This window comes from Chiloscyllium plagiosum, unplaced genomic scaffold, assembly GCF_037043375.1.
Source record: "Chiloscyllium plagiosum isolate Xiang-an unplaced genomic scaffold, Cpla_swu_hap1 HiC_scaffold_27, whole genome shotgun sequence".
In the NCBI taxonomy this organism is placed as follows: Eukaryota; Metazoa; Chordata; class Chondrichthyes; order Orectolobiformes; family Hemiscylliidae; genus Chiloscyllium; species Chiloscyllium plagiosum.
Window position 1 is genome coordinate 91,166,651 of NW_028270165.1, and position 21,473 is coordinate 91,188,123.

The 21,473-nt window shown below is 47.0% G+C and overlaps 1 protein-coding gene across 1 annotated transcript in view; it reads left to right on the forward strand.

Moving 5' to 3' along the window:
• LOC148144987 (uncharacterized) overlaps positions 1 to 21,082 on the forward strand; it is a 518,924-nt gene extending 497,842 nt beyond the window's left edge. Inside the window, exons 9-10 of the mRNA XM_087975452.1 lie at positions 10,661 to 10,754; positions 19,604 to 21,082. Coding sequence (XP_087831578.1) covers positions 10,661 to 10,754; positions 19,604 to 20,559 — 1,050 coding nt within the window. The 3' untranslated portion in view covers positions 20,560 to 21,082. The remainder of the gene's footprint in view (positions 1 to 10,660; positions 10,755 to 19,603) is intronic.
• The last annotated feature ends 391 nt before the right edge of the window (positions 21,083 to 21,473 follow it).

The window sequence follows — 21,473 nt, forward strand, 5'->3', positions numbered from 1 at the left end:
ACTGCTGACCGGGTAACCCAGCAGGACTAGGAAGGGGCCTTTCCATCTCAGCTCCAATATGGCCCGGTCCTAATGCTGAGGCTTGGCGTACCCGTGACTGTAAACTCTGAAGAGTTTTGGTTAACTGATGCAAATATTTCCCACTTGTCCAACAATGTAGTGGCAGTTGCTTCAGTCATTGGGATGGTTTTGATTCATCTACAAAATACATCTGCTATTATTAGACAATATCGTTAACAATGTACGCGACATAATTCTATAAAAGCAAGTTGTAGACAAGTAAAAAGGCTGACCAGGCAAGGAGGTGGTTAACAACCTCAGGGCATCCCTCTTACAGCATGCATCTTGTTTGTTTACAAATTAAACACGCTTCAGCTCTTTTCCTAGCTGTTTTCTGGAAATCTGGGTGCCACCAAGTTTGTAATAAGTATTACCATTTCCTTCTTGCCCAAGTGTGTACAATAATGCACATAGTCAACTGAAGTAAGCAGCAGCAAAGAAGGAACACAAACCAGTCCATCAGGGATCCACCTACATTTCGGTTTGAGTATCAAAGGAGTACCATATTTGAGGCCATAGTTTGTACTCTTCAGCAGGGGGCCTCCCCTGTGATTTCAGTCCCATACCCAGGCCTGGAATTCCTATCCCCATATTGTCTCTATCCGGGTTTTGCTGGGGATCCAATGGGACCAGAAGTTTGGGGTGTCAGGCTGCCTGCTTGGTAGCAGCATCCATCTGCTCATTCATTTGGAGACTGTATCCATTGCCTCAGCCTGAGCTGAATATCTTGATAGCTGCCAGATTGATTGGACAAAACAACATTACTATTAGTCTGCCCTGTGGGGGTTACAAATCCTCTATGTTCCTACAAGTCTCTGTAATCATGGGTCACACCAAAAGCACAGTGAGAGTTGAAGATCTCAACCCCCAGGAGAGGGTGTCTCAGTTCCACGATCGATCAAAAAACTCGAGGAGTATGGTCTGCTTCAGCAAGGTTTCACACTTTAATTAGTAACGGCCGGGCAAAGATTTGTCCAGCAACACAGATATTAAAATATTATGTGTTCCTTAGAGAAACTGGGTGATTAACTTGGAACAAAAAGCAATTTTCATATGTTTCTTAAGAGACAATACAGCATGAAATTACATAATGGACAACAGGTTAATCCTGGGAAACAATATTTCCTGGGAACAATGTTGTTTCACACGCATTATCTCCTCATACCTGTGCTTCAAGGTTAGCTAGGATGGTCAGTAATGTCCTATCTAGCTTAATTAGATCCATACTATGAAGAAGGCATTGTTTGCTTAATCTGTAATTCAGTTCGCTCAGGAATGCAGAAATGCAGCTTTTAGCCATTTTAAACACAGTGTTAATTTGCAGCCTGAAACCATGTTGTTCTGTTACTTTATATTGAGATGCCATTTTGTGTTTAATAAAAGCTCCTGACCCAACAGGCTAAATCCAGGTATTAGATCCTCATCTGGTGTGGATATGCTCCATCTCTCAAAAGAAAACTGGATTTGCAATTTAAGGCCATATGTGCTATTCTGCTAAATTAATCCAGTTGATTTTTTTTTGTTTAGAAATGTGAAAATGTCATGAACAGTTCTTCCAGTTAATCACTGGATATTCAAATTTCTCTTCAAAATTAAAGATCATAAGAAAACTGGGTGTCATTGTGGAATTTTGAATCTGGAAGATGTGCTTGGTAAAGTTTGGAAGAACAATATTTCAAAGTGAATATTATCGTGTTAAGTACTAAGGCTTTCTGGAGACGAAAAATTTGCCCTTGTGTGTTTTGCAACACTTAACCAAGGTCAGTTCTATAGAATACGCAGACAGGTTGATGCGAGAGTTGAGTGCTGGGGCAACCTATCAGAAATAATACAGGCAGAAGCACAGCAATTAGAGTTAGAAAGTTAGCCAAAAATATAAAAAAAACAGGTTTGAATGTTTTGTCAGCGTGTTTTTTTTAAAGTTAACAAAGTAAGTGTTGGTTCTGCAGAAAATGAGTCTGGGGATTCAATAACAGAGGATAAAGAGATGATCGGAGAATTGAAAAGAGCTTGAATCTGTCTTCACTAGTGAGGATAAAAGTAACACTTTAGCTGGAAATCAGGAATTGAAAGGGAAGGAGGAACTGAAGGCAATTACAATTACCAGGGAAGTCATACTGAGTAAACTGTTGGAACTACGAGTTCACAAGTCTCAGGTGCCCAAAAGATTTCATCATGGACTCTTAAAGATAAACTAGCTAGTGAAACAGTTAATGCATTGGTTTTAGTTTTCCACACCTCACTAGTTTCAGGGAAGATTTCTTTAGATTGGAAACTCCTTTCTTCAAAAAGGGAGACTGAGAACAGGAAACTGCAGACCATTTACCTTAACATATGTCATAGGGCAAATGTTCAAAGCTATGATTAAAGATGTTATGACAGGGCACTTGTATAAGTTCAAGGTAATCAGGCAGCGTGGATGTGTTTTTGTCAATGGGAAATAATGTTTTGAAGAACGGCCTCTCCCCACTGCAACTGAGCTGATGAATCTCATGTACAGATAGGGAATGGAATCCCTTCCCACATTCCCCACATTTCCACGACTTCTCTGCAATTCTGGTGTCCTTTTGGCTCTCTGTTTCTGATGAACAATTGAAAGTGTGATCACATTCGGGAAACGTGTACAGTCACCCCGTACTGCGAACAGTTTGATGTTTCTTCAGTCTGTGTAACTGGTTACAGCTCCTTCTCACAGTCAGCTCACTGGGGCACACTCTCTCCCAACAAGGGGAAAAAACATACAAAAGTTGAGCAGCAGACAAAATGCAAAAGCAATGAAATGTCGAGCCACGTGGAAAAAAATTGTGCCTCTATCTTTTTTTCTCAGCTATTGACATTTGGATTCTTAAGTTGTCACTAACACCAACATCCCCAAAGAGCATATTGCACATGTGTGCCGGTGTCAGCAACGCAGCGCGCATGTCCGTCGGTGTCAGCAAAATATTGCGCATGCTCATCTGTCCGCCAGAAAAAGGAGGGCGCCGTTCTCCTGATGGCCCAATAGGGAGCACTGGAGGACCGGAAAGAGATAGGTCCTCCTACCAATCAGAGCCACCCTATTGTCTAAATGCGGAAGTTGGACCATGATCTTCAGTAGCTGCTATTTCTGCTTCTGTCTGTGAAGGAAGATTGAGCTTCACCCCCGACTGTAAATTCCTTCCTCTGTCCAAGATCTGTGAGTACGGCACTCTCTTTTCTTGCCCACTTTTCCATTTCTTTTTCACTCTGGGGTTCAATTGTTGACTTGCAGCAACTGAAAGCAAAGGGAGTGAAACCGGGAGGAGACAGACTCTGGAAACGTTGGTCTGAGTCCGTGTCTCAATTGGCAAAATAGACAGGCAAAAGGCTGGAAGAACACAGCAAGCCAGGCAGCATCAGGAGGTGGAGAAGTCGACGTTTCGGGTGTAATCTTTCTTCAGGACTGGGAATAGGTGTAGGGGGAGATGCAGATAAAGGGGGTGCAAGGGGCAGTGTGGTGAAGTGGGGATAGGTGAAGACAGGCTGAGGGTATGACCTGGTTGGTCAAGGGGAGGAAGAAAACTGGTTGGTGGCAGGGAGGATTGGAAATGAGGGGTCGGGGCTGGGAAGGGAGTTGGGGATGGGAAGTGAGGTTATTTGAAATTGGAGAACTCAATGTTGAGTCCTCCGAGCCGTAGGCTGCACAGGTGGGAGATGAGGTGTTGTTCCTCCAAATTGTGGTTTGGTGTGGTGTGGTAACGGAGGAGGCCAAAGATGGTCATGTCAGGAATGGAGTGGGAAGGGGAATTAAAATGGATGGTGACTGGGAGGTCCAGTTGGCCTCTGTGGACCCAGCTGCGATGCTCGGCGAACTGTTCCCCAAGTTTATGCTCGGTCTCCCCGATGTAGAGAAGACCACAGTTGGCAAACACATGGCAAATGCAGTCCCACAATGTGAAGTTTAGAGCCTTTCTGTGGAAATAAAAGCAGTGTATTGTTTAAATGATGATGGATTGGGATGTGGAGAAAGTGAGAACTGCAGATGGTGGAGATCAGAGTCAGTGTGGTACTGGAAAAGCACAGTAGGTCAGGTAGCATCCAAGGAGCGGCAGAGTCGACATTTCGGGCACGAGTCCTTTTATTAGGAATGATGTGTGGACATCCCAAGGGGCCTCAGCATCCTCCTACACCAGTCGCTGCCAGTTGTCAGACAGGTGCAGCAAGCAATCAGCAAGGCAAGTGGTATATTAGCAAAAGGAATTGAGTTCAGAATTGAGAATATCTTTCTGCAGTTAGGGGATCATTGAATATATTCAAGGCTGAGTTCATCTGATTTTAGAACAACAAAGAAGTGGATGTTTATGGAGGAAGGCAAGAATATGATTTTAAGACCAGTACAGAACAGTTACAGGGTCATACGGCACACAAACAGACCCTTCAGCCCAACTAGTCCATGCTGACTATATTGGGGGAGAAAGTGAGGTCTGCAGATGCTGGAGATCAGAGCTGAAAATGTGTTGCTGGAACAGCGCAGCAGGTGAGGCAGCATCCAGGGAACAGGAGAATCGACGTTTCGGGCATAAGCCCTTCTTTAGCCCATTCCTGAAGAAGGGCTTATGCCCGAAACGTCGATTCTCCTGTTCCCTGGATGCTGCCTGACCTGCTGCGCTGTTCCAGCAACACATTTTCAGCTCATGCTGACTATATTCACAAACTAAACTAGTCCCACATAGTTGGCCCAATTCCCTCTGAACCTTTCCTATTCATGTACTTATCAAAATGTCTTTTAAATATTGTTATTGTACCTGCATCCACCACTTCCTTTGGACATTTATTCCACACACAAACTACTCTGTTGAAAAAAAGGTGCCCCTCCTGCCTTTTTGAAATCTTTCTCCTCTCACCTTCAAATTTGCTGCCCAATCTTGAACCACCCACCCGAGGGAAACAATACCTGGCAGTCACCTCATCTATGCCCCTTGTGATTTTATAAACTTCTGTACGGTCACCTCTCAACCTCCTGTGGTCCATTGGACAAGTCCCAACCTATTCATCTAGATGTCGGCAGAATCCCAACCAATCCGTTGAATGTTGGTGCAGGTTTGTAAGACCAGATGGCCTACTCCTGCTTCCAATTCTCTCTCACTGTCCAAGACAGCAAGAGAACATAAGACATCGGAGCAGAAATTTAGGCCATTCAGCCCATCAGGTCTGCTCCATCATTCAATCGTGACTGATAAGTTTCTCAATCACATTCTCCCACTTTGTCTCCTGTAACCCTCCATCGCCTTGATACTCAAGAACGTCTCTATCTCAGTCTTAAATATTCTCTGTGACCTGGCCTCCACAGCCTTATGTGGCAGTGAATTCCATAGATTCACAACTCTCTGGCTGAAGAAGTTTCTCCTTACCTCCATTCTGAAAGATCTTCCCTTTACTCTAAGGCTGTGCCCACTGGTTCTAATCCCTCCAACCAATGGAAACACCTTCCCAACTTCCACTCTGTCCAGGCTGTTCAAGATTCTGTATGTTTCAATTAGACCCTTCCCCCCCCTCCCGTGTGTGGGCCTGTTAATCAGCATGAACCAGACCCTTCAGGATGAGGTACAGCTGGGATTAGGATCAGCAAAGTGAGAATGGACGGAGAATGTGTGGGATGGAGATTTTCAGCTTCTAGGGAATAAGAGAGGAAAGAAAATTCACTCTAAATTAGAATTGACCGGATGGGCTGATGGGCCAAGGAGTGACCGATGGAGTTGAATTTGGAGAAATGTCAGGTCTGCATTTTGGTCAAGTAATCCAGGCAGGACTGACACAGTTAAGGGAAGTGTTGCAGAACAAAGAGACCTTGGAGTGCAGGTTCATAGTTCCTTGAGAGTGGAGTCACAGGTAGACAGGATAATGAAGAAGGCATTTAGGATACTTTCTTTTATTGGTCAAAGCATTGAGTAGATGAGTTGGGAGATCATGTTGCGACTGTACAGGGCATTGTTTGGACCATCTTTGGAATACTGCGTTCACTTCTGGTCTCCTTGCTACAGGAAATGTGTTGTGAAACTTTGAAAGGGATCGGTAAAGATTTGCGAGGCTGTTGCCAGAGTAGGAGGGTTTGAGCTACAGGGAGAGTCTGAATAGACCAGGATATATTCTTGGTGCATCGGAGGCTGAGTGGTGACCTAACATGTTTATAAGGGGCATGCATAGGGTGAATACCCAAGGTCTTTTCCCCAGGGTATGGGAATCCAGAACTAAGAGGGGCATAGATTTAGGGTGAATGGGGAAAGGGAAGTGAGGGGCAACTTCTTCACACAGAAGGTGGTGAATGTATGGAACAAGCTGCCAGAGGATGTGGTGGAGGCTGGTGCAATGACATCATTTAAAAGGCACCTGGCTGGGTCCCAGAATAGGAAGGTTTTCGAGGGATGTGGGCCAAATGCTGGCAAATGGGACGCGATTAATTTAGGAATTCTGGTCAGCATAGACGAGTTGGGATGACTGGTCTGTTTCTGTGCTGTATGACTCTAATCGTCTTCGGTGAAAGCAGAAATGTGGTGGTGAAGACTGGACTTGCAGAGCAGCTTTAGGATATTTTGCCCTTAATGGGATCAGAAGAAGTTAAAATGAAGCCTTTCATTTGTGAGCCAGCAACTGAGTGAGTGAGGACATCTGGGATTTTGTTGGAAAGTGGGAATTGATTGCATTGTGGGGATGAAGCCCTACCCTATCCAGTCATTTCTGCTGGTGGGTGAGACTAGGTCTCAAGGTTAGGGGGAGTGGATTTCGGACAGAGATGAGGACAAATTGCTTATCCCGGAGAGTAGTGAATCTATGAAATTCTCTGGTCAAGGAAGCAGTCGAGGCAGCTTCATTAAATACATTCAAGACACAGTTGGATGGGCTTTTGCATGGTACGGGAATTAAGGGGAGTTGGGATAATGCAGGGAGGAGGAGCTAAGACGATGGAAAGATCAACCATGATCTTAATGAATGGTGGAGCAGGCTGGATGGGCCAAATGGCCTATTCCTGCTTCTATTACTATGAAACTATAACCCTGCATTTCCCATGGCTAACCCACCGTACCTGCACGTCCCTGGACGCTCTGGTCAATTTAGCATGGCCAATCCAAATCAGGCCTGGTGAGCGGTGAGGTGATGTGGAAAATGAACATCAGTTTTGACCTCCCTTTTTACACCTTCCGGAAGAGTAAAACATTGAGACCCAACCCACAATATCCCAGCCTGTCAACCATCCAGACACAGAGTGTAGTCATAGAAAGGAATCAAACAAGAAAAATGAAACCAAATTCAAAATAAATATGTGCTCGTGTTTAATGTTTGTTCATGAGGAAGTAAACCAGAAATAGGACTCTCCCAGGATTCTTATGGTGCCCTACTTGAGGAATTCTCTCTCCCTTCCATCTAATATTAGTACCCAGCTAAGATTTACAACAATATTTACATCAACAGAAATAAACCATCCGTTACAAAATAGTCATAGAAATATACAGCATGGAAATAGACTGTTTCTGTCTCTCATGTACACACGAGTCCATGGGGATGAGTTTGTATTTGCAGAATTATATTTGCAAATGCATTCTATTTTGCTCAAAAAATGCACAATCTGCAGGCAGTCAATCCATGTAATATTTCATAAATTCCTACTTTGGAAATAGAACCAGTCTGACTCAAGATTGGGATACAGACAGACCCTGACTTCACACCTTTAATACATTGTCTGAGCGGAGATGTCACCTTTTGTTATAAAACTTTTAAGTTCTCTCAAGAAGGTGCCTTACAGGAAGTTTTGGGATTTGCATATTAATGATACCTGCAACCCATTCTGAAAGATGAAAACCTTAACAAGCCAGGTTATATCATTTCAGTGGCAGGACATTGTCATGTTTTTCCATAAATTCTGTGCGTTCTGATCTTATACTCTGCAACCACCTGATGTTGGGCTATAACCTGGTGTTATGTGGAGGTTAGGGTGGATTGGCCATGCTAAATTACCCATCGTGCCCAGGGACCTGCAGGGGAAGGTGGATTGGCCGTGCTAAATTACCCATAGTGCCCAGGGATGTGCAGGTTAGGGTGGATTGGCCATGCTAAATTACCCATAGTGCCCAGTGATGTACAGGTTCGGGTGGATTGGCCATGCTAAATTACCCATAGTGCCCAGGGATGTGCAGGTTCGGGTGGATTGGCCATGCTAAATTACCCATAGTGCCCAGGGATGTGCAGGTTCGGGTGGATTGGCCATGCTAAATTACCCATAGTGCCCAGGGATGTGCAGGTTAGGGTGGATTGGCCATGGGAAATTACCCATAGTGCCCAGGGATGTGCCAAGGAAGGTGGATTAGCCATGCTAAATTACCCATAGTGCCCAGGGACCTGCAGGGGAAGGTGGATTGGCCGTGCTAAATTACCCATAGTGCCCAGGGATGTGCAGATTAGGGTGGATTGGCCATGCTAAATTACCCATAGTGCCCAGGGATGTGCAGGTTAGGTGCATTACTCAGGGTTAAATGTAGAGCAATAGGGGAGGGGAATGGATGTGGGTGGGTTACCCTTCGGAGGGTCGGTGTGGACACGTTGGGCCGAGTGACCGGCTTCCATACTTTGGGGATTCTCTGAAGAGAAGGGGTTCGTCCAAACTGTGCAGTGAAGCGCAGGCGCAGCGTTGGGCGGGCCGGAGCAGGCGCAGTGTGGTGTGACCCGCTGTCGACTTCATTCCGCCCCCTTGACTCGCTCCGCCCCCTCGTACGCCTCCTTGACTCGCTCCGCCCCCTCGTACGCCCCCTTGACTCGCTCCGCCCCCTCGTACGCCCCCTTGACTCGCTCCGCCCCCTCGTACGCCCCCTTGGCTCGCTCCGCCCCCTCGTACGCCCCCTTGGCTCGCTCCGCCCCCTCGTACGCCCCCTTGACTCGCGCCGCCCCCTCGCTCCTTTAACGTCATGAAGGGGAAGTGTCCCTGTCAGGTTTGAGTAGGACTCCCTCCCTCTGGGCAGCTCTTCACCCTGGGAGGGAGAAGGGGGGGGGGGGGGAATCTGTTCACTTGTAGCAACTGGAGTGAATCCAGGGAGGGAGGAGACTCTGCAAACTCAGGTTTGTGTCTTAGTTACTCGGGTGGGGTTGGAGTGGAAAGATAGAGATTGGGAAATGGGGATAGATATCTTTTCTGTTTTACTTTTATCTTTTCTTTTCTACCCTGGACTGATAGTGGTGACCTTTTTAAAATCCCTTTTTACAGAGTATTTGAAGATCTGAAGTTGGGAGTTTCAAAATCAACAGATGAAGGGCTTATGCCCAAAATGTCGACTCTCCTGCTCCTCGGATGCTGCCTGACCTGCTGTGCTTTTCCATCACCGCACGTTTTGACTCTGACTCTCCAGCATCTGCAGTCCTCACTTTGATGTCAATGTCTGACAGTCACTCAATCCATCGGGACCGCAACGGTTTCCAACTCTGATTCTGTGAGAAGGAGCAAAGCTTTTTGGTTCCTGTTTGAGTAGGTTTTCAGCATCAGTGGGACTGGATGAGAGACTCTACTGTTGCAGCACACTGAGTGTGGAACCTGAAACAGTTATACGGCCTGGAAAGAGGAATTCAGGGTGGGGTGGGGCTCCACACGTGTTTGTGTGTGGCTGAAGCTTCGACCATGAAGAAACCCGAGGAATCCCGCCCTGTGGAGAAACCATGGAAATGTGGCGAATGCAGGAAAGGCTTCTGTTTCCCATCTGCCCTAGAGTCTCATAGGCGCAGTCACACCGGGGAGAGGCTGTTCCCTTGTCCTGAATGCAGGAAGGGCTTCATCAATTCCTCCCACCTGCTGACACACCAGCAGGCTCACAATGGGGAGAGGCCATTCACCTGCCCCATGTATGGTAAGCATTCAGTCAGGTGGGCAACTTGCGGAAACACGAGCGGTTCCACATCAGAGAGAAGCCCTTCAGCTGCCCTGAGTGAGGGAAGAGCTTCACCTGCTCCTCCCACCTGCAGAGGCACCAGCGAGTTCACGTACCATCGCAGGGTGATTGAAGGAGCAACGGTTGAGTGCCATTATTGATTGGACTATCAACCCTGTTCCAGGGACTCTCGGGTTTGAATCCCACTGAGGCAGATGGTGGAATTGCAATTTGGTCAGAAATCTGGAGTTCAGAATCTAACAATGAAACCACTTTCGGGGGGTGCGGATGGAGAAACCCCCATCTGATAAACTCACGTCCTTTTTTTGGGAAGGAAACTGTCATTGTGGGAAAGAATTCACTCGGTCGTCCCAGCTGCATCCTTCACCTGGTCTGGCCAACACATGACTCCAGACCCACAGCAGTCTGATGAGTGGGAGAAAATTACTTGGAAACAGGGTATGGGTTGAAATTGGTGAGTGAGACAACACTTCCCACAGGTTAAGGCTGTACCAAGGATCCAATTACAAAGGGACAACTTGGTGGTGACTAATAGTAAAGGCGTTGGGGGGAGTGTGTGCACTTTGAGCTTGAGCTGTTCAAAAAATATAACCTACTTTTTCTACACCTTTTTGTTGGGGGGGATCTGAAGCTGTAACTTACCGCCGGGCTCAGACTCTTATTGAAAGCTTTGAGCTCCAAGAGGTTTTTGTTTTAAAGCTGCTCATTTCTTGTAGCCTCCTGCACTAAGTTTCCAGTGTAGTGTATCAGATGAAGCAGTGAATGAGAAGCTAGTATTGTTAGAAATGGTAAATTTTTTTGTGAGTGCAGGTACTGCATCATTTCATTAGCATTGTAAAGTTTACTGGCAGCACCAGGAGGTGTGGGCTGTGTTCACTAGAAACGATGTGGAAGTGCTGGTGTTGGAGTGGGGTGGATAAAGTTTAAAAATCTCTCAACGCCAGGTTATAGTCCAACAGGTTTGTTTGGAAGCACAAGCTTTCAGTGCTGCTCCTTCATTAGGTGGTTATGGAGAATAAGATCATGATCATAGAATTTATAGTCAAAGCAGTCGAGTGTCATGGAGATGTGATTCATTAAACAATTTTTTAGATTAAATATTTCATTGTTTAGAATTGGCTTCTGTTCTTTGGTGTGTTAATCCCAGAATGTAATTTAACTGCAGAGCTTTTCTCACAAGCATGTCAGTCTGACTCGACATTGGGACCCAGACAGAATTCACACCTATTGTCAGAAAACCTCTGCATTTAAATGACGTTCTGAAACGGCTGATCTTAAACATTGAGAATAGCTACAGTGATATATTCAGAAACATCGTTGAAGTTTGAAAGCATGTTCAATTTTTTTTTACAAGAGCTGCTGAAATCTTTCCGAAACTTGCACTAAAAAATGTGCAGTGAGGCCACAGCTCAGGACAGGCTGGAAGGGGTGTATGGCTTATTCCTTGTTTTGTGAAATTGGTTCCAACTATGTAGAAATAGTCACAGAGCGGGAAATAAACCCTTCAGTCCATGCTGACCAGATATCCTAAATTAATGTAGTGACGCATTTGCCCCATACCCCATAAATTCTTCCTTTTCGTATACCCATCCCGATGCCTTTTAAATGTTGTAATTGTACCAGCCATCACCACTTCCTCTGGCAGCTCATTCCATACACGCACCACCCTCTGTGTTAAAAGGTTGCCCCTTAGGTCCCTCCTAAATCTTTCTGGCCTCACCCTAAATCTATGCCCTCTAGTTCTGAACTCTCCCTACCGTGGGGAAAAGACATATAAAAGTTGAGTAGCCATTAAAATGCAAAAAGAATACAATGTTGAGCCACAGGGGGAATAAAAAATTGTGACTTTTGAACTCCTATTAGCATTTGGACACTTAAAAGCTGTCAGTAACACCAGCATTTCCACAGGGAATACTGCGCATGATCTTCGGTGTCAGCAAGCACTGCACGTGCTTCTCGCTGACCGCAGAAAGGGCGCGCGACCTTCTTTTGACGAACCAATAGGACGCCCTGGAGGACCGGAAGGGGACGGGTCCTCCTGCCAATCAGAGCTGCCGTATTGTCTGAATGTGGAAGTTGGACCTTGAACTTCTGCTGCTGCTCCTCTCTCTCTCTGAATGAAGATTGAACTTTACTCCCAGACTGCAACTTTTTTTCCTCCATACGATATCTGAGAGTATGGCCCTTTTTTCTTGCCCAATGTTTCCATTTCGTTTTCATTCTGGGGTTCAATTGGTGACTTGCAGCAACTGAAAGGAATGAGAGTGAATTCAGGGAGGGGACACTTGGGCAATGTTGGTCCAGGTCTGTGTCTCAATTGGCAACATATGGCAACTGCAGTACCACCGTGTGAAGTTATAGCCTTTGTTGTGATTAAGAAAATGCACAAAGGAGGTGCATTATTTAAATGGTGATATATTGGGATGTGGAGAAAGTGAGGACTGCAGATCAGTCGAAAAGTGTGGTGCTGAAAAAGCACAGCAAGTCAGGCAGCACCTGAGAAGCAAGAGAGTTGATGTTTCAGGTATGAGGCCTTCTTCAGGAATGATGTGTGGATGGACAAATGGGTCTCAGCGTCCTCCTACACCAGTCACTGCCATTTGTCAGACATGTGCAGCCAGCAATCAGCAAGGCAAGTGGTATATTAGCAAGTGGAATTGAGTTCAGAAGTGGGGATGCCTTCCTGCAGTTAGATTAGATTACTTACAGTATGGAAACAGGCCCTTCAGCCCAATAAGTCCACACTGACCTGCTGAAGCGCAACCCACCCAGACCCATTCCCCTACATTTACCCCTTCACCTAACACTATGGGCAATTTAGCATTGCAAATTCACCTAACCTGCACATTTTTGTACTGTGGGAAGAAACCCACGCAGACACTGGGAGAACGTGCAAACTCCACACAGTCACCTGTGGCGGGAGTTGAACCTGGGTCTCTGGCGCTGTGAGGCAGCAGTGCTAGCTACTGTGACGCCCACATTAGGGGGTTATTGAATGTATTCAAGGCTGAGCTCATCTGATTTCTGAACAGCAATGAAGTGGATGGTTATGGGGGAAGGCAAGAAAATGATTTTAAAACGAGTACATAACTGTTCAAGTCAGACAGCACAGAAACACGATTAGAGTGGTGCTGGAAAAGCACAGCAGGTCAAGCAGCATCCGAGAAGCAGGAAAATCGACGTTTTGGGCAGGAGTCTCTCCTGCCCGAAATGTTGATTTTCCTGCTCCTCGGATGCTGCCTGACCTGCTGTGCTTTTCCAGCACCACACTAATCGTGGCTCTGATCTCCAGCATCTGCAGTTCTCACTTTTGCCGAGCACAGAAACAGACCCTTCAGCCCAACTAGTCTATGCTGACTATATTCGCAAACTAAACTAGTCCTACCTGCCTGTGTTTGGCCCATATCCCTTCGAACCTTTCCAGTCATGTACATCTCCAAATGTACAGACAGAGGAGCAGAAACACGACCTCCCAACTCCTGTACCCCTGGAGGGCAAAAAGAGGACGTAGCTTTGGCAAATATGGTGAAGGAGAATCCAAAGGGTTTTTACGAATACATTAAGGGCAAAAGGGTAACCAGGGAGAGAATAGGGCCCCTCCAAGATCAGCAAGGTGGCCTTTCTGTGGAGCCGTAGGAGATGGGGAGCGATACTAAATGAGTATTTTGCATCAGTGTTTACTGTGGAGAAGGACATGGAAGATATAGAATGTAGTCAAATAGATGGTGACATCTTGAAAAATGTTCATATTACAGAGGATGTGGTGCTGGATGTCTTGAAACGCATAAATCCCCAGGACCTGATCATGTGTACCCTAGAACTCTGTGGGAAGTGAGGGAAGTGGCTGAGATATTTGTATCATTGATAGTCACAGGTGAGGTGCCAGAAGACTGAGGTTGGCTAACGTGGTGCCACTGTTTAAGAAGGGCAGTAAGGACAAGCCAAGGAACTATAGACCAATAATCCTGATGTCGGTGGTGGGCAAGTTGTTGGAAGGAATCCTGAGGGACAGTATTTACACATTTGGAAAGGCAAGGACTGATTAGGGATAGTCAACATGGCTTTGTGCGTGGGAAATCATGTCTCACAAACTTGATTGAGTTTTTCTGAAGAAGTAACAAAGAGGATTGATGAGGATAGAGCGGTGGACGTGATCTATGTGGACTTCAGTAAGGTGTTCGAGGTTCGATCTCATGGAACACAAGGAGGACTTGCTCAAAGGTAGAAGACAGAGGGTGGTGGTGGAGGGTAGATTTTCAGACGTGAGGACTGTGACCAGTGGAGTGCCACAAGGATCGGTGCTGGGTTCACTACTTTTCATAATTTACGTAAATTATTTTGATGTGAACATAGGAGGTATAGTTAGTGAGTTTGCAGATGACACCAAAATTGGAGGTGTAGTGGACAGTGAGCAAGGTTACCTCAGATTTACAACAGGATCTTGATCAGATGGGCCAATGGCTGAGGAGTGGCAGATGGAGTTCAATTTCGATAAATGTGAGGGGCTGCATTTTGAAAAGCAAATCAGAGCAGGACTTATACATTTAATGGTAAGGTCCAGGGGAGTGTTGCTGAACAAAGAGACCTTGGAGTGCGGTTCATAGTTCCTTTAAAAGTGGAGTTGCTGGTAGATAGGATAGTGAAGAAGGTATGCTTTCCTTTATTGGTCAGAGCGTTGAGTACAGGAGTTGGGAGGTTATGTTTCAGCTGTATCACACCTCAGTTAGGTCACTTGTGGAATATTGCGTGCAGTTCTGGTCTCCTTCCTTTTGGAAGGGTGTTGTGAAACTTGAAAGGGTTCAGAAAAGATGAACAAGGATATTGCTAGAGTTGGAGGATTTGAGCTATAGGGAGAGGCTGAAGAGGATGGAGCTGTTTTCTCTGGAGCATCAGAGGCTAAGGGGTAACTGTGTAGAAGTTTATAAAATCATGGACAGGGTAAATTAGACAAAGTCTTTTCCTGGGGCGTGGGAGTTGAGAACTAGAGGACATTAGTTTAGTGTGAGGGGGCAAAGATGTAAAGTCCCCCACCATAACCACCATATTATTCTTACTGATAACTGAAATCTCCTTACAAATCTGTTTCTCAATTTCCTGCTGACTCTTAGGGGGGTATATAATACCATCCCAATAAGGTGATTATCCCTCTCTTATTTCAGTTCCACCCAAATAACTTTCCTGGATGTATTCCCAAGAATATTCTGCTTAAATACAGCTGTAATACCAACCCTTATCAAAAACACCACTCCCCACGCTTGCCCCCTTTTCTACCCTTCCTATAGCATTTGTATTGTGGAACATTTAGCTGCCAGTCCTGTCCATCCCTGAGGCATGTTTCTGTGATTGCTGTCATATCCCATGCCCTGACTTCATCTGCATTTCATGTTAGGCCTCTTGTATTGAAGTAAATTCAGTTTAATTTACCAATCCTAACTTGTTCTCTGCTTTGTCCCTGCCTACCATGACTGCTTGATTCACTCCTTTTCCCAATTGTACCAGTCTCAGATTGATCTCTTTCCTCACTATTCCCACCTTACTTGTTTAAAACCTCCTGAGCAGCTCTTGCAAATCTCCCTGTCAGTATATTCCTCCTCTTCCAATTCAGGTGCAATTCGTCCTTCTTGTACAGGTCACTTCTACCCCAGAAGAGATTCCAACAATCCAAAAATGTGAGCCCTTCTCCCCTGCATAAGCTCCTCAGTCATACATTCATCTTCTCTATCCTCCTATTCCTACCCTCACTAGCTCATAGCACCGAGAGTAACCCAGATATTACGACCCTTGAGAACCTTCTTATTTCAATTCCTGCCTAATTTTCTTTGACCCTTCAGAATCTCATCTTTTTCCATTCCGATGTCGTCGGTTCCAGTGTGTACAATGACCACCTGCTTGTCCCTCTCCCCTTTCGGAACATTCTGCATCCTCTCTGAGACATCCTTAATCCTGGCATGAGGGAGGCAACACACCATTCTGATTAATCGCTGCTGGCTGCAGAAATGTCTGTCTGTGCATCTGACTAGAGGGTCCCCTGTCACAATCGAACACTTGGACACCAGCATACCCCTCATTACATTAGAGCCTGTCTCAATACCAGAAACTTGGCTGTTCATGCTACGTTCCCCTGGGAGTCCATCACCCCATACATTTTCCAAAACAGCATACTTGTTTGAAACGGGGATAGCCACAGAAGATTCTTGCACTACCTGTTTACCTCACCTACCTTTCCTGGTGTTGCTCCATCTATCTGACTATGTATCTGCAACTTTTCTCCTTTCCTATAACTATCTATCAAACCCCCTAGCTCTTGTAAATTCCTCATTGCCTCGAACTGTCGCTCCAACAGATCCAGTCAATCTGATAGGATTCGTGACCAAAGACACTTGCTGCAGGCAATCCTCAGTAACGTGGAAACTCTCCCTAATCTCCCATTTCCGACAGGAAGGCCAGACCGCTATACTTTGCTCATCCAAAATCTACACACCCAGAAGATAACACTGTCTTTTTGCTCTTAAAAAAGAAGTGCTCCAGGCTAAGTTAGCACTTATCACTTATACTTTTAAAATTTAATCAGGAGACATTTTAATAAAACATTATAATCCAGAAAGAACCCATTCTGCTCACTTCTGAACAGGCTGAAAATTGAATAAAAAAAACTACGTTCGAACCCAAAAGAAACCCAACCTTCAGGTGGCTGGGGGCGGGCACAACTATCGCCCCGCCCCCTATTGTATCCGTATTCTCGGAGGACTCCTCCAACCACGCCCCATGAACTGACGATGACGTCACCCGTCAGGACCTCGCCCCTACACGAGTCGGCGCATGCGCGCTGTAGCTCCCGCAGCGGGATGACGTCAGTGTTACTGATGGCGCCGGCGGCCGAAGGAACAAGGACAGAAACCGCTGGGAAAGGCTGAGCAGGTCCTTCTTTAGAACACGGACAGGTCTCAGAAACATCCCTCGGGAGGTCGCCAGGCCCCAGCGCCAAGACCTGGCTCCTGCCCCCGGGGAGAGGAGATGGTGAGACAGGGTAGGATTGGGAACCGCGGGAGGCTGGGGTGGGGGAGGGGAGTTTATAAACTCCTCGGGGGAGGCCTGAGGCCTCCAATAAAAGGCCCAGTGTTTATTTCACCGGCGAAGGACCCCTCGGGTCGCCAGGGCAACCGGCGGCCATCTTTGTGAGGGTCAGGCGGAAGTTGCCTTTGCTCCCTGGAGCGCCTGGCCGCCATCTTTGTGAAGGACAGGTAGGAGGTTGTCTTTGGGCCGGCATCGCGGGCGGCCATCTTGGTGAAGGCACCGTCCGCTGTCATTTCCGGGAGAGGATTCCAACCTCGGGGCAGCCTTTGTGTCAACTCGAATTTCCTCATTTCACTCTGGGAGACCTGGCCCTGAGCTTGGTCTGTGTGCCCTTAAAACAGGAAAAGGAAGTGGGAGAGAGGTCCAGGGAAAAAACACTTAGATGGGCTGTGAATTTGAGGTGAATTAATGTGATAATCTGTGGCACTGGAACAGAATGTGGGTGCTTCCAAGATTGCAGTGACCAGGAGAGCATTGACGTGTTGATGTTAGTTTCAGTTTGTAGACAAGAGAAAAGGGCGAACAACAGGAATTCACTTTGGAATTAAATTGCCATTGTCCAACAGAACCACAGCCACTTCTACAATATTGTGTCTCCCTCCTATTGGAAGCATGTTGTAAACATGAAAGGGTTCGGAAAAGATTTGCTGGGATGTTGCCAGGGCTGGAGGATTTGTGCTACAGAAAGAGGCTGAACAGTCTGGGGCTGTTTTCACTGGAGCATCGGAGGCTGAAGTGTGACCTTTATAGAGGTTTATAAAATCATGAAGAGCATGGATAGGGTAATTGGGGTGGGGGAGTCCAGAATGGGTGGGTAATTGGTTCAGGGTGGGGGAGAGGGGCAGGTGTAAAACTGACCAAAAGGGCAATGTATTCACCCGGAGGATGGTACGTGTAAGGAATTAGCTTCCAGAGGATGTGGTGGAGGCTGGTACAATTACAACATTTAAAAAGGCATCTGAATGGGTATATGAATAGGAAGGGTTTAAAGGAATATGGGCTAATGCTGGCAAATGGGATTTGATTGATTTGGAATATAGACAATAGGTGCAGGAGTAGGCCATTCTGCCCTTCAAGCCTGCACCACCATTCAATATGATCATTGCTGATCATCCTTAATCAGTATCCTGTTCCTGCCTTATCTCCATAACCCTTGATTCCACTGTCCTTGAGAGCTCTATCCACCTCTTTCTTAAATGAATCCAGAGACTGGACCTCCACTGCCCTCTGGGGCAGAGCATTCCACACAGCCACCACTCTCTGGGTGAAGAAGTTTCTCTTCATCTCTGTCCTAAATGGTCTACCCTGTATTTTTAAGCTGTGTCCTCTGGTTCAGCACTCACCCATCAGCAGAAACATGTTTCCTGCCTCCAGATTGTCCAATCCTTTAATAATCTTATGTCTCAATCAGATCCCCTCTCAGTCTTCTAAACTCAAGGGTATACAAGCCCAGTTGCTCCAGTCTTTCAGCGTAAGGTAGTCCCGCCATTCCAGGAATTGACCTCGTGAACCTATGTTGCACTCCCTCAATAGCCAGAATGTCTTTCCTCAAATTTGGAGACCAAAACTGCATACAATACTCCAGGTGTGGTCTCACCAGGGCCCTGTACAGCTGCAGAAGAACCTCTTTGCTTCTATACTCAATCCCTCTTGTTATGAAGGCCAGCATGCTATTAGCCTTCTTCACTACCTGCTGTACCTGCATGCTTACCTTCATTGACTGATGTACAAGAACACCCAGATCTCTTTGTACTGTTTGGTACAAGCGTGTTGGACCAAAGGATGTTTCTCTGCTGTATGTCTCTATGACCCTGGCTTTCCAACGATGTTTGCCACGTCTGTATGTTGAGTTTTTCTCTGGTGTCAGTGTTAATGCCTTGATGTCTCATTTTGCTCCCCCCTTCCTGTGGTCATTAACCATTTTGTGTCTGGTCCTTTCTCAAGAAGCTGCATTCCCGATTCACCCTGAATTGACACACTTTTCTTTGCTTCCCAAAATCAGACCTGCTCACTCTCAGCAGGATCCCAGTGTTGTGAAAGATATTCACTTCCAGGTGGAGGTATCCAAAATGCAGAGAGATGTCAGTCTTGATGTTTTTGCTTTTCAGCCCCTGGCAGATCCTTCAGGAGAATTAGTTAGAGCGGAGTGAGATGGTGTTTTCAGTTTTGTGGAATTAAAAAACGTATTCCGTAGAAAGTAGAATTGCTTGTTCAGAATTTCTACCCTGGACTGACAGTGATGACCTTTGTAATCTCTTTTTACAGAGTATTTGAAGATTTGATGACGGAAGTTTCAAGATCAACAGATGAAGGGCTTATGCCCGAAACGTTGACTTTCCTGCTCCTCAGATGCTGCCTGACCTGCTGTGCTTTTCCAGCGCTGCACTTTTCGACTCTGACTCTCCAGCGTCTACAGTCTTCACTTTGATGTCAATGTCTGACAGTCACTCAGTCCATCAGGACCGCAACGGTTTACAACTGTGAGTCTGTGAGAAGGAGGAAAGCTTTTTGGTTCCCGTTTGAGTACGTTTTCAGCATCAGTGGGACTGGATGAGAGACCCAAATGTTGCAGCGCACTGAATGAGGAGCGTGTAGCAGCTATACAGCCTGGAAAGAGGAATTCACGACATGTTTGTGTGCGGCTGAAGCTTTGGCCATGGAGAAACCCGAGGAATCCCGACCCATGGAGAAACCATGGAAGTGTGGTGACTGTGGGAAAGGTTTCCGTGCTCCGTCTGCCCTGGAGATTCATCGGCGCAGTCACACCGGGGAGAGGCCGTTCTCCTGCCGTGACTGCAGGAAGGCCTTCAGCAATTCCTCCGCCCTGCAGGCCCACCAGCAGGTCCACACAGGGGAGAGGCCGTTCCCCTGCACTGAGTGCGGGAAGATCTTTAGCAATTCCTCCATCCTGCTGAAGCACCGGCGGGTCCACACGGGGGAGAGGCCCTTCAGCTGCCCTGAGTGCGGGAAGACCTTTACGCAGGCGTCTATCCTGCTGACCCATCGGCGGATCCACACTGGGGAGAGGCCGTTCTCCTGTCCCGAGTGCGGGAAGGGATTCAGTCAGGTGGGCAACTTGCGTACGCACCAGCGGGTCCACACTGGGGAGAAGCCCTTCACCTGCCCTGAATGTGGGAAGGCCTTCAGCTATTCCTCGGACCTGCTGAAGCATCAGCGCGTCCACACCGGGGAGAGGCCCTTCAGTTGTCCCGAGTGCGGGAAGGGCTTCAGCGATTCCTCCGACCTGCTGAAGCACCAGCGCGTCCACACGGGGCAGAAGCCCTTCAGCTGCCCCGAGTGTGGGAAGGCCTTCAGCGATTCCTCTGCCCTGGTGAAGCACCGGCGAGTCCACACGGGGGAGAGGCCCTTCAGCTGCCCCGAGTGTGGGAAAAGCTTTGCCCGGGCCTCCAACCTGCTGACCCACCGGCGGATCCACATGGGGGAGAGGCCCTTCAGCTGCCCCGAATGCGGGAAGGGCTTCACCCGCTCCTCCCACCTCCGGAGCCACCAGCGAGTTCATGTGCCATCGCAGGGGGATTGAAGGAGTGACGGTCGAGTGACGAATCCCGAGTTCGATTCCCACCGCGACAGATGGTGGAATGGGAATTTGGTCAGAAATCTGGAGTTCAGAATCTAACGGTGAAACCATTGTCGGTGGGGTGGGGGTGGAAGAAAACCCCCATCTCATTCACTCAGTTGTCCCAGCTGCACCCTTTACCCGGTCTGGCCTGTACGTGACTCCAGACCCACCAGTGCGGCTGATTTCCCCCCCCTCCCCCCTCAAAAAGCCCCTGGCAAATGAGCGGGGAGAAACACAGGGAATGGGTTGAAATTGCTGAGTGAGGCAATACTTCCTCCAGGTTACGGTTGTACCAAGGATCCGATTACAAAGAGACAACTCCATGCTGACCAATATTAAAGGGGGGGCGGGGGGTGTGATGTCTGTGTGCACTTTGATCTTGAGGTGTTTTTTTAAAAATCTGCTATGTTTTCTTTGCCTGTTTGCTGGGGAGAATCTGACGCTGTAACAAAGTTGGGTCACAATAAAAGGTACCTGGACTAACCACCGGGCTCAGACTCTCATTGAAAGCTTTGAGCTCCAAGAGGTTTTTGTTTTAAAGCTGCTCATTCCTTTCAGCCTCCTGCACTAAGTTTCCAATGTTGTGTATCAGATGGAGCAGTGAATGAGCAGCCAGTATCGTTAGAATTTTTTCAGGAGTGCAGAGTGCACCATGTCATCGGCATTGTTAGGTTTCCTGGCAGCACCAGGAGCTGTGGGCTGTGTTCACTGGAAACGATGTGGAAGTGCTGGTGTTGGACTGGAGTGGATAAAGTGAAAAAATCACACAGCACCAGGTTATCATCCAACAGATTTATTTGGAAGCACTAGCTTTTGGAGTGCTGCTCCTTCATCGGGTAGTGTTTTAAAAAATTCTCAAGGTCAAGGACCAGGCT